The sequence below is a fragment of the Monodon monoceros genome, unplaced genomic scaffold (assembly GCF_005190385.1).
Source record: "Monodon monoceros isolate NGI ecotype Baffin Bay Population unplaced genomic scaffold, NGI_Narwhal_1 Super_Scaffold_18, whole genome shotgun sequence".
Classification (NCBI taxonomy): domain Eukaryota; kingdom Metazoa; phylum Chordata; class Mammalia; order Artiodactyla; family Monodontidae; genus Monodon; species Monodon monoceros.
The window spans coordinates 27,723,122-27,739,498 of record NW_021703774.1 but is presented as its reverse complement, the minus strand read 5'-3'; the positions used below and the strand labels follow the sequence as shown (position 1 = coordinate 27,739,498).

At 35.4% G+C, this 16,377-nt stretch overlaps 1 protein-coding gene across 8 annotated transcripts in view; it reads right to left on the bottom strand.

The window, feature by feature from the left end:
* Positions 1–16,377, bottom strand: part of CEP170 (centrosomal protein 170) — a 140,880-nt gene that overhangs the window by 79,150 nt on the left and 45,353 nt on the right. For all 8 annotated transcript variants that reach the window (XM_029228169.1, XM_029228170.1, XM_029228168.1 and 5 more), the window contains exons 3-4: positions 11,525–11,614; positions 4,275–4,353 (exon numbers count right to left, since the gene is read on the bottom strand). In XM_029228169.1, coding sequence (XP_029084002.1) covers positions 4,275–4,353; positions 11,525–11,614 — 169 coding nt within the window. The remainder of the gene's footprint in view (positions 1–4,274; positions 4,354–11,524; positions 11,615–16,377) is intronic.

The window sequence follows — 16,377 nt, the reverse complement described above, 5'->3', positions numbered from 1 at the left end:
ATCAACATTAACAGGAGTTTGGAAGAAGTTGATTCCAACCCCCATGCGTGACTTTGAGCGGTTCAAGACTTCAGTGCAACAAGTAACTGCAGATGTGGTGGAAACAGCAAGAATACTAGAATTTAGAAGTGGAGCCTTAAGACGTGAGTGAATTGCTGCAATCTCATGATAAAACTTGAACGCATGAGGAGTTGCTTCCTATGAAGGAGCAAAGAAAGTGGTTTGTTTTTGTTTGTTTTCTGGCTGCACCGTTCGGCATGCGGAACTTCCCTGACCAGGGATCGAACCTGCGCCCTCTGCACTGCAAGTGCAGAGTCTTAACCACTGGACCACCAATGAAGTCCCAGAAAATGGTTTCTTGAGATGGAAACTCCTCCTCATGAAGATGCTGTGAAGATTTTGAAATGACAACAAAGTATTCAGAATAATGCATAAATTCAGTTGATAAAGCAGCAACAGGATTTGAGAGGACTGACTCCAATTTTGAAAGACGTTCTACTGTGGAGAAAATGCTATGAAACAGCATTGTGTACTACAGAAAAATTGTTCTTGAAGGGAAGAGTCAATCGATGTGACAAACTTCACTGTTGTCTTATTCTAAGAAATGGCCACAGCCACCCCAACCTTCAGCCGCCACCACCCTGATCAGTCAGCAGCCGTCAACACTGAGACAAGACCCTGCACCAGTAAAAAGATCAGGACTCGCTGAAGGCTCAGATGATAGTTAACATTTTTTAGCAATAAAGTATTTTTAAATTAAGGTATATACAAATTTTTTAGACATAATGCTATTGCACACTTAATAGACTCCAATGTTGTCCATAAACATAACTTTCATACTCATTGAGAAACCAAAAAATTTGTGTGACTGGCTTTTTGCAATATTGCAGGGCTCTGCAACTGAAACCATAATATCTCCAAGGTATGCCTGTACATAGGGGAAATTTTATAGCACTAAATGCCTATATTAGAAAAGAAAGATCTTGAATTATCTCAGCTTTCACCTAGAAGAAATTAATAAAGACAGCAGAAATCAAAAAGAAAACAGTAACAGCAAAATTCGATTAAACCAAATTCAATTAAACCAAATTTAAATGGATTTGGGGGAATATTCTTCCCATTTTCTCCACAATATCTGCTCTACCCACAGGATATGCTGTCAGTTAATGGTGACTCCACTTTTCTAATTGTTTAAATCAACTGTACAGTCTTGGGTTCATCCTTGACTCTTTTCTCTTAGTCTACATCCAATCTAATCAAGAATATTACTGGCTCCATCTTCAACATATGTACAGAATTCTATCATTTCTCACTACCTCTGCTTCTGTCACCCTGGTCCAAACCTCCATTATTGCTCACTTGGAACTACTGCCAACTACTGTAACAGCCTCCTAACTGGTCTCCCTCTTTTCACCGCTGCCCACTTAACCCCTTAGTCTTTGAAAAAGACTAACCAGAGGATTCTTTTAAACATGTAAGTCATTATCACATCACTCCTTTGATCAAACCCTCTAATGGCTCCCCATTTCACTTAAAATAAAAACCAAAATTCTTATAGTGGCCTATTTAGGGTGATACACTCTGGCTCCCCATATTCTCCTACTCTTCACTGGCTCCAGCCACACTGACTTCTAAGGCTGTTCCTCATATATGGCAAACATGCTCCTGGTTTAAGTCTTGCACTTAACTCTTCTATCTGCTTGAAGAGCAGTTTCCCCGGATAGATCCATAAGGCCAGCGTCCTTACCTGCTCCATTGCTGGCTTCTTAGTGAAGTCTTCATGAATAGCCTTTTTATTTTTATTTATTTATTTTTTTGCGGTACGCGGGCCTCTCACTGTTGTGGCCTCTCCTGTTGTGGAGCACAGGCTCTGGACGCGCAGGCTCAACGGCCATGGCTCACGGGCCTAGCCGCTCCGCAGCATGTGGGATCTTCCTGGACCGGGGCACAAACTCGTGTCCCCTGCACTGGCAGGCGGACTCAACCACTGCGCCACCAGGGAAGCCCAGCCTTTTTAAAATTATAACTTCTCACTCACCAGCAGTAGCTCTCTGTCTCCCATTCACACTTTTTCTCCACAGAATTTATCGCCCTCTATTATCCTTTTTGTGCGTGCTGTCAGTTCCCTCCAACCCCATTAAAGTATAAGCTCCAGGACAGAAACTGTGGTCTGTTTCATTTAGTACTGTACCCCAGACTGCAGGGACTATGCCTGGCACGTGGGAGACATTTAATAAATAATTGTAAAATAAATGAACTTAGGCTTGCTTACCTGCTACATCTCTGGCTATCTGGAGATATATTACCTCCTTCTGAAGTTTATCTTGATTACTGCAGCATTTTACTATACCTCCTGAGTTTATAGTCATTTCTTAAACTTGGATATTTCACTACTTGCTTTTCCAAATCAATTTCTCTGGTTAGAAAAAAGAACTTTGGGCAGATAAATTCTGTTTCTTAGTTCCAGTCTCAATTCATGGTAAAATGTTCTTTCTATTGCTGTGGCATTTCAATTAAACAGTTTTCAACTACAAGGTGTAACAGTTTGTAGACTAGCTAACTATTAAACTTAATTTTAATTATGAATAAAGCATGATAGTGACTTCAGTCTGGTATCAGAACAAATAAATTTGTTTTTAAAAGTTCATCCTATCTAATAAAATTTCTGCCACTGAAACAGCCCAATGTTCATTTATACACAATCCTCAAAAATCAAAAGCAATATGAGATGCTATTTTTAAATAATGAAATCAACTGAGCCTAACCTGAGGATCTGGGTAGTCGTTCTGGCTCAACACTGATTTACAGCCCTGAAAAAGTCCTTGGGAACAAAACATTTGTCCCAGGAATTTTCGACAGAAATATTGTGAGCAAGTATATAAGAAAATATTAGTTCTCTATTAAGAAATCATTATACAATCTATAAAAGATGAGTTGCTTCTCAATAGCTTCTTCTTGATTTAAAATTCAAAGTAAACTTTATACAGTTTTACTGAAACCCAAATTTCCTACTATTTTCTCATGTTTTGAAACAGCTGATGTCAAATGAATTGAGTTACTTAAATTTAAAATATACCTGTATTTACTTTTTGATGAAACTTATGTTGGTAGAAATAACCCATGAATCAAGGCTTTAATGCTAATTCCTAATCATTTTACATGATACATATTTTTTAAAGGATTTAAAATATACAAATTAAAGGTATTAATGTTTAATGGTTTCACTTTTCACATGCTGCTTTGGCTCTACAAGTATAAAGGTTATATGATGTGCTACAAAACTATTTTTTTCATAAATTTTAAGTTAAATCTAAAATAAAAACTAGTTATGCTCTAGGAACAATTTTAAAGTATCAGTACATTTACTTTACCTAAGTATCAGCTCTACTTAGCTGAGACATTTTCTCTACTACAGTGATAAAAGTATATCCAAGTTGCCAGTACATTTGATACATTCCTTAATATCAAAGTCCAGATAAATGCCATAAATGAAAAAATTAAAAGTGAAAAAAAAACATTCAGCATAATGCGTAATATCTGTATTTTAATTAAAAATAAACAAGTTCTTTTTACAAAGCTTTTTGCCTTGTATGAATAGAAATGCTTTCATTCTTCTTCATCCAATCATGTCCCTTCTCTTCACTAGTGATTCTTTACTAGGAGAACACCATCATATCCTTATTCAGTTCTTAGCATCCTATTTTCAAACAAAAGAATTTTAAATACACGCTAAATGCATAATGTACTTAATCAGGGAGTGTGGGTCTCAGAAGACACAGGATATGGAAAAATTTGAATTGAAGGCAACTGAGATGGAATGCATAAAATGGAGTAAAAGTGGGGACAGAAGGAAAGATAGGGTTAAATTCTTTACATTCCTCCTGGAGGCTGACCTGTGTCATTATCATTTAACCCGGAAAAAAAAAATCCCTGGGCTGGGCTACTATTACACACTCTCTGCCCTCTCCCCAGTTACATTCTTTGATACCCAAACTACATATGTAATAGCACTGCAGGGATACTTCTGCTGAAACTATAATACAGAGTGAGGAGAAAAAAAAGGAGTCCATTAACTTTTCCAGGATTATTTTTAGGAACAGGCATTATAACCAAAAAAAAAAGTATTATTTTTAAACATGTATTTTAGTTTGGAAGGGCACAGAGACTTCCAGCATGCCTATATTATGAATTCTTATGTCTCAAGAAATGTTAATTTATACCAGAGTAAAGATTTTTGAATAAATTTAATAAATGCACAAAATCAGTAAGGATATCATAACCAAATCTCAATTTATCTTCAAGTTTCAAGGTGATATAAGTTTGTTCTGGAATTCTTACGTCATTCACAAAAGTCTACAAAAGAAAAAACAAGATGTTAAGTTAATATATGAAGTATTAATTATTAAAATTTAGACAAGCAAATACTCAAACCTTATGCTTTACAGTGTATATCAAATGGTGGCTAATACAGCTTGTGTATCACCATAAAATGCGCTCCGCATCTTATAGGCTAATAAATGATTTCATACTAAGCCCTTTATTACTATTACAAGTAACACACAAAGAACCAGGGTGCGGTTCCTCTGAGTCTACTATGCTGCTACGACAAATTTAGGCACCTAAAAATGACGTCAAGAAAAGCTCTGACCCGAAGCTAGAAATTGTAAAGGGTAAAATATAATATAGCTCTCGATATACCATCAGGGCCCACTGGACTCAATTTTAACTTTTCTGGACAACTGTAATTATCTGTGAGGATTGAGGTTTCATTATTTTTATTCCTAGAAGTCTTCCAAAGAACAAAAAGAAAATTTACTTAAAAAAACTGAATAAAACTCATTCTATTTTACAATTGCCAACGAATCCTTTGTACCCTTTTATGAATTTAAGATACTTTATAGGACCCTTACATGAATCTAAGATACGTTATAGATACATTATTTTTTCTGTATGTTGAAACATTGTTTCATCATCATCATCCCGTAAGTATTTGAACTTATCAATTACTTCTAACTTTGTTGAAAATGACCAAAATAATAACAGAAGAATGGAATTACCTAGAACATCACTATTCTACAGAAACACTGCAAGCCACAAACGGAAGCTACACATATACTACTAAATTTTCTAGTAGGCACATTAAAAAGGCAAAATGAAAGAGGTGAAATTAATTTTGATAATATACTTTTAATTTAACCCACACATCCCAAATAGTACTATTTTAACAAATAATGAATATGAAAATTAAGAAGACATTTTACATTCTTTTTTTTTTTACCTTTTTATTTTTAGACTAGTCACATTTCAAGTGCTCAACAGGCACACATGGCTAGTGGCTAGTGCAGCAAATAGCACAGAGCTAGATGGATGATGCAATTGTGAAATAAATCATTACTATTGCATCAACCTTTAGGTTTCTTACTGCATGGCCCAAAATATTGCACCATCTTCCCAAGAAGATATAAAAGACATCTGGAGACACCATCTGTGTCTTTTTTTTTTTAAGCTATCAAAGAGCACAATTGAGAATTCAGGATTTTTTATTTAACATCCATAAAGGCAAAAAAAAAAAAAAGACAGGAAGATATTTCACAATCATAAGGTAAATACAAAAAGTAGAGCAGCAGCACTCTAGGCTATAATAACAATGATAAAATGATAATAACGTAAGCAAAATATCAGACCAGGAGTCTTCAGGTGAAGATAACCCTAGATGAATTTTCCCTAACACAAGAATTGATAAGAGAAGAATGTTTCCAAAGTCAAAAAGAAACTAAGATATTTTTCATCCAGTTAGCCTAAATCAATAAGAAGAATCATGCAATATTTTTTAACACAAAACTGATAATTCTGTATTTTAAAAGAAATTTTGACAGTTTTCTCTCATTTTTTAGTGTTTGTGTTTCAATACTCATTTGATTTAGTATGTAAGTGGACAAATGATCAAGGCGGGTATCTATACAAAGGTAACTAGAAGGAAAGAGATGACGTAGAAATAAAATTATTGAATTGATCTTGTAACTGTTGTACTGTTTTACAATTATGGAAGAAAAAGAAGATGACTTTCCTCTTAAAATTTTAAAATGTCAAAGTCTTAAAAATAATGCATTTTGATAATGCAAGAGCAAGAAAAACTAGAAATAATGGTAAGCTAGAACTAGCTAGAGATGTCCTTGAAATCTGAAATCAACATTTATAAAATAGATATATATCCCAGAGAAGGCATGACAGTTAATGAACAGTTAGTGGCATTCAAAGAACAATACCCATTTTGCATGTTATGTACCTTTCAAAACCAGGAAAACATGGAATAAAAATTTGAGTCTGTCATGCCTCATTTTTATTAAAATTTCAAGTTGTTCTCTCATCTTTTAATTCTTACTTGTGTAAACTATTTGTAAAAAGACTTAAGAGGTCCATTGGACACAGATGGTTAATGGTGATGACTATTTTTCCTGGCATACTAGAAGTTAAAAGACCTAGAATTCTCTAGATTTATAAAACATAGAACAATGTTATACTTAATTGCCTGGAATGCGAACATCATATAAATACCCAATATGTTTTTCTTTGATAAGTTGCAACTTTAAAAATTACTTTACTCTTCCCTTTTAAATTTCATTTTTTCCCATCTATTATGTTATTGGATTTGAGATGGCCATGATACCTTACTTGGGAAGGTTCCCTCCATAATGAGGAAATTTAGAAGGGTCCTGAATGTTATACAGTAAAATATATAAGGGGATTGGGTTATTATGATCATATTCTCAAATTCCTTTGCACAGCTAGCACTTTGTAATATGTCACAGAATACCAGTTTCTAAATCTATCAAAAACAAACAAAAAAATTAGAAGCTGCAATCTTATTTCAGATATAAGGAGACAGCAGAATGCTGCTAAAACTCAAGATCACACATTAGTATGATTTATGAGTAATCCTAAATAACAAGTTTCTTACATGCTTCACAGAAAGACTGAAATGTTAATACAAAGAAAATTCAAAGGCTTCAGGCATTTATAAACTCTAATTTCAGGTTCATTTCCAAACGAACATTTTTAGAGTGTTTTAAGACATATCTTGAGTTTACCAAAATATTCTATATTAATTACAAAAGAGAAAAGCTGAGGAAAATGATGGAAAAGAGAAGAATAAAAAAATGTTAATTAACTGATGTTTGGTATGCAGAAGATAAATAATTAGGTACATGGTATAAGAGAGATGCCACAGTTCTAAGCCAATTTATTTAAAACTATCTCAACCTAAAATACCATAATTACTCAAAAGGCCTAAGATGAGCTCTAAGATTCACTCAAAGCTTATTGCTTGACTCTCTTAAATGTTAAGCACCTACTGTTTTTAACATATGTACTAGGTACTTTCAGAGATTAAGAGACACATAATTTTAACCTGCTGGCATTTATGACAGAAATATTCCCTAAGGTCTAAAAAGGCTCAGGAAATATGAGCCAGACACGAAGTTTCAGCTCGCAAAATGTTAAGTGAAAACACTTGGGAGCAAAAAGTCTCCTGACGGTCGAAAATTATAAGAGAGAAAATTTCAAAGGGCTACAGGAAAAAAATCATTTAAATAAATCAATTATGAAGCATTTTAATAAATTAGATATGGAAAGAAAAATAGGTTTTGTTTCTTATGTCAACATCATTTGATCACACCTCTACCTGATAGGTAGGACAGGTGAGGACAATGAGGCACAGGGTGCAAAGTAACAATCAAGCTCTCAGAGTTCAGAAGCAGAATTACTGGGATTCAAATTCAGCTCTCTGAACTACAAACCCCACATTCTCTGCACATCAAGGAAGCTTGGATGCCCAAGCCAGGCCAAGCCAGCTCCCCAAACTCCCTCAACCAAACCACTAACCTCAGAGAAGAAACCAAACCAGATAAATATCTATTTAATTTACATACAAATAAATCACATAATTGACAGTATAAAATCATATAACCACCATGTACTGCATTAATGCTCTGGGAAATGTGAATAGAGTGGCCAGCAGCACAACTACATCAATCATGTTGTCAGTGAGGAAAGTCTCGTCTTCTTCCCCTAACCACTCCTTTCATACCTTCCTCCTTCTATGCCATACTGGTCTGATGCTGCAGGAACGCCAGTGTGAAAGGGGACACAGCAGGGGCTGGAACACAGGGAGGTGAGGTGGAATGGGATGGGAGTGCTGCGGCAAAGGTCAATGGTGACTATCAGAGAGGTGCAGGTACTCCAGTGCATGGAGGGGGCAGGAAGAACTGAAGGCAAACAAGGGCTCTCATAGAAAGAGAAGCTTCCAGGGGCTTGCAGGGAAATAGCCTACTATCACATCAGCTACAGAACCAGTTCCAGCTTCCCCAAGCAGAACAACCTCATTTCTGGTAGTAATAAAAGCAAGTGTGGACCTAGTTAACTTGGGAGTGTATTTTAGGGTAGGGTGAAAGGAAGTGAGAGTGGAAGTAGTCACAGGTAGTTATTTATAAGTTGAGTTTAGTTGATAAGTGCTTTCCAAAATAATTTAACTGTGTATGTATTCACTGAAAAGTATGTAGGCTACAGGATGCTAAACTTGTTTTAACTGCTTTTCTTACCATAACAACAACAGTAGTAACTAACACTTACTGAACTAGGTGTTTAAAACTATTAACTTATTTATAGCTTCACAACTACCTGAGAGGAGTACCATTTTACTATTTCTGTTAAAAAAACTGAGGAACAGAAAAATTAAGTAACTTGTCCAGAGTTACCTCACTAGTAAGAATTCAAGCTGGGCTCATAACCACCTATACTGTGCCCCTTCTGAAATTACTACTTTTAACCTGATGCTCAAATTTCTAGAATTATATGAATGTTAAGAATAAACAGGCTGTGAATAATAATCTACAAATTTTCTATGAATAAAATGCATGATAGCTGGTAGTTCACAGACTTTGGCTACCAAAGTCCATTCTGGCATATTTCCTAGGCTATCCATTTGGGTAACAGTGCATTTATCCATTTGTGTAATATTTTGAAGTTCTGTACCAGGCACATACTCACATGTATTGTCACATTTAATCCTCATAACAATACTACAGAGCAGGAATGATCATTTCACTATTTTAAAGCTGAAGACAGGTAACTAAATTTTGCATTGAGGCTTCACATTCATAACCTTCAACTCATTACATTTTTGCACAAGTTTGGGAACTAATATGAATATATATGAGGAAACCGAATTTCAGAGAGTTTATGTAATTTGTCCAGGGTTATAATGCTGGTAAATTACAGACTGAGATTCAAATCTAGGTCCTGACTTCAAGTTCAAAATGAAGATGTCACTCTCTGTAAGTTATTGTATTTCAGACAATTACTGAGTACAATCAAATTATAAGAAAGGTCAGCCTACATAAACTTAGAAGTTAATATTTCACCTGATATTTTTTACAACCAACATCAATAATTTTTATATTTGATCACAATGTTTTAAAAGACTAAAACACTGTGATGTAATTCTCACTTATTATTTTCCAAGATATAATGTAAAGACACCTAAGAATAGCACTGTGGTCAAGACGAAACATTCTAGGCTTAAAAACAGAATATAACATTGTTAAAATATTCCACATATAAAAGTGGATTAAAATTTTTCTCTATAAAGTCTTTCATATAGAAAATTCATTCAATTCCATTCGAAAAGATTTACTGGGTTCATGCACTGTGCAGAACCTTGTGCTAGTAGGCACTGTGGTGTACTTGCCAGAAGCAAAAGGCACATGAACTGTTCAGAAGCACATAATCTAGCACAGTGACAGATATGCACAAGCAGATTTAATACAAGGCTCATAAAGCACCCAAAACAGAGATTAAAACAGAATTTTGTAGGTGCGGAGAAGGAAGAGAGTAACTCCTTAAATAGCACCTTGGAATCGAAATGCTTCCTGACATGGCCCATGGTAAAACAGTTTCTACCTCATCTGCCTATCTTTTTCTACTTTAATCCATTCAAAATGTTAATAAGTCAATATTCTTAAATACCTTTTCTCTGCTCCCTTCAGGAAGATGTAGAATTGGGATTTTACTTTTAAAAGTAAGTACAACTTTTACAAATGGCAAGGCAGATGGAAGAACTACTGGGCTGCAGAAAATCTAACAAATTATTTGGAGAAGAAGACAGTATAGTAGAAAAACTACTGTTTTGGAGGTATGGCAAGGAAAATGTGATGGAGCATGAATCTGGAAAAGTGGGTGATGCCAAATGTGAGGCATTTCAATTCAAACATGAGGAATTAAGACTTAGTTTTAGGGCTTCCCTGGTGGCGCAGTGGTTGAGAGTTTTAGGGCTTCCCTGGTGGTGCAGTGGTTGAGAGTCCACCTGCTGATGCAGGAGACACGGGTTCGTGCCCCAGTCCGGTAAGATCCCACATGCCGCGGAGCGGCTGGGCCCGTGAGCCATGGCCGCTGAGCCTGCACGTCTGGAGCCTGTGCTCCGCAACGGGAGAGGTCACAACAGTGAGAGGCCCGCGTACCACAAACTTAATTTTATGTGTCATGAGAAACAAATAAAGGTGTGAATAAAACTAACATAAAAACAGGCCTACAAAAAAAGTATCTCAGTGAATAAACATAAAAGTCCTTCAGTAGCAGGCCGACTCAGGACAAGAAAAAAAAGTTTTACCATATTTGCCGAATTTCTGCAGATGTTTTTCCGTTTAATGTATATTTTGAAAAGAAGCAGCAGTTAGAAGAAGTTTGGATACATTTAATTTCTGTTAAAGTCATTTTAAGAAATTCAACAGCACAGATCTGAACAAAATTATGTTTGCTTATGTTAGCAGAGCCATGAGAAAATTGAGAAAAAATAAGATAAATTATTCAATACTTTAGCTTTCTCTTATTCTGCAGCTACTTACATTCTGCCAATGTAGAAAGATCAAATGAAGAATTAGGAAAAAATTCACTGCAGTAACACAAAAATCTTCAATGTAGGAAACCAAAGAAGCAATAATAAACACTAGTATTTAGATCATATACCACATTTGTTAAGGTAAATGGATGTGTTTCACTCCTTTTTACTCTAGTATAGAAGATCCTCCAACCATCTGGTACCAAACCACGTTTGCATCTTTGTTTTCCAAAGTTAACCCACACTTCTCTGACTCCCAAGAGTGCTTTTTTGCATTCTTACTGTCATGACTTTCCACGGCTTTGTCACATATAAATTCAAGCCATTCAGTAAGGGCAAACTTTCATCTTAACCTCCTTAAAGAAGTCTTTTTTTAACCACTGGATAATAACAACCAACAACCATCTGAATTCCTGTTAAGTATTTACTACCAACATCATTTCTTGGGAACATGGGCTACATTCATATTCTACTGTATGGTCCTCAAAGTGCTATGTACCTAGTAAGCATTTAAAAGTAAATGCAAACTAGAGAAAAGGAAATATAACACAAAACAGGATTTTGTGTTATATATGTTTTCTTACAATATTAAACAAAAATTCAAATAAGACAAAAAGCAAACTCTTAACTTACCCCATTTAGGCTGCCCAAATCTTTCACCAGATGTTCATCAGTAGAGGCATCGTAATTGATTACAGCATGTTGCTTATCCACACTACGAGACTGAAAGAAAATTCTTTAAGTTAATAAGCACAAGAAAATGCTAGAGTAAATAACAAAAACAAAGATTTTTGTCTAAATACTTTATGTTAATAAGATAGCAGATAAATATACGGAAATACCAAAGTAAAAGTAGATTCAATAAGATTTAAACTGTTATTCTTCAACAGAAATTTGGCATCACTTCCCAAAGGGGAAAGCAGCCAAAATTTTAAGACATTCTTTTCTACCAAAGTCACACGTTCTACTTTTGAGAGAATTTAATTCAGTTGACTTTGTTGAATGTATCGAACGACAATAATTTTTTTATAACCTGAAATTCTTATATGGAAATCATGTGAAGTATAATTTTATGTTTTATATACCTCACTGTAAGAAAAATTACCATATAGGATTTACATCTTTCAATACCAAAGATTAAGGGACAAAATGTAATATGTTCCTGAATAAAATTATCCTCACTTAAAACATGGGTTCTAAAACTCATAGGAGAGGTCTAAGAGAGAAAGAGAAAGTCAAAAGAAGGAATTAGAATGGCAAACTGATTTTTGAAAATTGCTTTTAAGTCTCTTTTAAAGTACACACACACTCTCTTTCTCCAGAGCTTAGTGAGTTATCTGCAGATGAAAGTAGCTCAGAGATGAACTACAAGCCTTTGGAAATTTGTATCCAAAGGAAATATCACTATAGTCACAGGAAGAAATAGTCTGAGAACCACTGAACATGAACTCAACAACCATTTACTACTGGGTTACTATGTGAACCTTGGTATACTAAAAGCAAAGGAAGCATCCAAAATGGGGAGGAGATATAATTTTCAGTTTCCAGTCCAGCATGTAAGGAGCTTGGAAGTCATCGTTTCTATCCTCATAACAAGAAAAAAGTTAAACTGAAAATCAAAAACTTGTCTCAGTTTCATCAGAAAATTGAGGTCATAAGGTCAATTGCCACTCTGAAATCTGGAGAGACAGGCAAATCAGAGAATCACAGCTCACGGCTAGCAGTTGAAACTACTGCTGCAACCACCAACTGGCAGGAAAGCTTAAAGGTTAAATGATTAATTGCTGGAAACTTGAATGTCAACTAGCTTGAAAGCAAGAACTCCTGGGGGCACAGCCTTGGCGGGAACACCATTTTTTCATGAGTTTTACCTCCAGAAGCCCCAAAAGGACCTCAGGGTGAGGACTGGAGAAAAATCTTCTCATGCTTCTGGTATGGTGAGGGGGAAAGTAGTCATTTTGAAATACACCCATTCTGTTCTCCTCAGCAACAGCCTGTCCTCAAGGAAAACTACTTTTCCAGAGCTCACCCAAATCAACCAGTGTGGGTTTTACCAGAGCCTATCTGACATGGGAGAATGGAAATACCCAACTCCAGCCTCATCTAGCCTTCCTGTCTCACCTAAGGAGGTGAACAAAAAGCTGAGATGTACTTGTGAAGGTCAAAGACTGAGAACTAATAACACTTCAGCATGCTTCCCCTCCTCCCAAACCTTACCATCATATCAACAGGGATTTATAAATAACTATTATTATTACCATTACAATGGGAGTTACAATACAATAGAAAAACCGTAAAGCACTATATAAGAAGGAGCCTCTAGGAAAACTCAAAGACAACAGGGGAGAAAAAACCAAGGACAGTATAGGAAATATTAATCTCTGACACTTGTAGCTATAACAAATAGTAAACACAGCCTTACTCCTAGCCACATTAGAAAAATGGGAAAGGTCAGCAACTAATAAAATAATAATAAAGATATAAATCCTAGTTGAAATGACCCTTTCCAAATAAATATTACAAAAATTAAAAAGTCCCTTACCCAATTAGCTTAAATTCTATATTGAAAAAGTTTTGGTCTTTCCTTTCAGCACACAAAACTCTATATTAAATTAACTGACATTAGGAAGAAACAATATGTGACCTAAAGCAATCTTCCAACAAAATCTAAAGATTTATCATACATATACTTTTATTCTTCTTAAAGGTTGATCTCGGGGGGGGGGTTGTTTTGTTTTTTCTGCAATCTCAATTTCTCTAGGACAAACTGCAAATCTCAGAATTAAAAGTAACTTCATGAGTAGTACTATTACCCCCACTTCTCTACAGCTTGCCTGAAAAACCATCTATTATGGCAAATTAGACTGCTGCAAAACACCTGCACTAAATCTAAAAGTTACTTAAACTTTGTTTTGGTTTTTATTGTCATGTTTAAACTGTCACTCTGTTTAAATTAATGAAGTACTAAATTCAGTTATTAGGGTGATAAGAAGCAAATGAAGCACGACTACAAAAATAATTTCTCCTAACTGTGGATTTATCAAGTTGAACTAGTCTAAGGAAGAAAAAAAATCTCTACATGTTGTAAGGCAAGTGAGAGTTCAAGTATATGCAACCTCTAAATAAATAGTGACTAGACTACCGTAAATAATCTCTCTGTGAGGAAGAGAATAGAGAAAGGGCTGAAGTTCTTAGAAGAGAGTATGATGAAATTCAAGGGGAAAAAATCTAAATGAGACTTGAGGAAAAGAAATCAGAAAGAAAAGTGAAAATTTACTGTTAGATATGGGGAAAAAAAAAATCAAATGGCTGCTCACAGAGTCAGGGACTGGCAGCTTTTGAGGGAAGTCTACATGGCTCAGAGATATGGAGAAAAAAACAGTTTGAGGAGGAAATAATTTGAAGCGGCCAATTCCCTAAGTTTACAACTTACTAGAAACCTGGAATATTCTGAATCTGACATGCACCCTGCCCTCAAATCATTTATGGGGATAGATAATACAAGAACACCTGCTACTAAACGTAGAACACACTTAAGAAAATGAGAGTCCACTGAGATGCCACTACAGCTTTGGAGATTGAGGAGTGGAGGAGCGGGCACATTATATGGAACCAGAAAAAGCATCATTTTTCTTTGTTTAATAAAGACCTTAATAACTTTTTGAGAAGACTAGTCTTATGAACTCAAGGCAAGGGATATCATAGGTTTAGAAATCACAGGACAAGTCATTGCATTTGTGTAACTCTTCAAAAAATAACAGCCAATGAAAGCAAATAAAAGTCTGTTCTTATTTATCAAATGTATTCAAGGTATCAATGTGTTTCTGTACCCATCACAGAAACTAAGCAGGAAACCAAGACTATAGAATATAATGTCAAGTAAGTGGCCAAGAAAAACTGAGGGAATAAAAAAGATTTGTTATTTACATCTAACCACACAAGCATTAAACCATTTTCATTTCCAGATAAATTCACACTTCCTCTAGATTAAACTGAGCCAGGAGAAGGTGCACTGCAACTTAACTTTCACAACCCATTTGAGCTTTTCAATAAAAATTTAATAATCTCTCAGAAACATATAATTTAAACCCTGACAAAGACAGCTAACTTTATCAAATTTCTAATACTAATGGAAAAACCTTAGCTGGTCCAGGTTTAAATCACAAAGATAGTCAATTTTGACCAGATTTCTTATTTGCTCCACCTTATGCCTTTGGTAAGAATGCAAGACTCTCTAGTCACTATCCCCTCATAGTCATTTCCCCCACAAGAGCCTATGCCTCTTCCCTCATAAGTTTTACTTTCTACAAAGACCCTCTTCCCAAGGCTTTTACACTACACTCTTGAGAATCCTCCTTACTTGAAACGCCTCTTCATTCTCAAGCTCTTAGGGTTATCTCCTACTTCCTTCCTTTAAAATCTGGCTTTCCCCCTGAGAACACTATTTCCACGACATTCCTTTAAAGTGGATGATATCCTCCTAAATCCAATATTCTGTTGAGTACAGAGATGCAGTCTGAACTGCAGTCCAGTCTACTATTGTGGCTTCTAGACCATTACTTTCCCCCTCCAATGAAAAAAACTTTTTACTTTTCTGAAGTTCTTGTTATCCACCTACATATAAATATAAGTATAAATAAATATATATACACACTATATATTTACACACACACACACTCACCTCCCAGGTTGCTTCAATCATTTGCGGTCATTCTAACTTTTTGACTTAAGTTTTGGGGTAATGGTAAATTCAAATTCCTACTTCTTCATGGTTGATTTTAAATGTCTCTGTAGATAACCTATGTAAAAATCTAGCCTTTTCTACTCCCACAACCAAAATCCTTACCATACCTTGTCATACCACTCCCATTGCTAAACTTTATCATGCGAAATTGATTCCACCTATGGAATCTAAGCCATAGTATTTCTGAGACTACATTTGCCTATTCTTCCAGTTTTCTCAATTATTTACAATAATTTACTAGTATATTACCTAAGTCCTTTGACAACAGCAAGACATCTAATATTCTGACCCCTTCCTTTTCTCCCGAGCAACCACATCCTATAACTCTGACTTTACTTCCTTCTCTATATAACCTAGATTCCCCCCTGGCTTCAGCTATTCCCTTTATGCTCCTAATCCCCAAATCTCTACCTTCTTCATGGACTACTCTGCTCAGCTTCATATATTTATTTCCAGTTTTCTGTTTAATATATCAATCTGGGTATCCCTCAGGAACCTCAAACTCATTATCTTATTCCCCAAAAGTACACCTCCTGAACCACTACTTCATCTGTTTCCATGCCAGAAAGGCTAGGTCTTACATTCTTTTTCTCTCCCTCATACATTATATATAAAACTAGAAAGCACAGCCTTCTATTTTCAATCTCTCTCCTGCTCTGTCTTCTTTTCTTCATTTTAAATGATACTCTCTTCCTTAGAACTTAACCGTCTCTTCCTAGATTATTATAATCATCTAACTGCT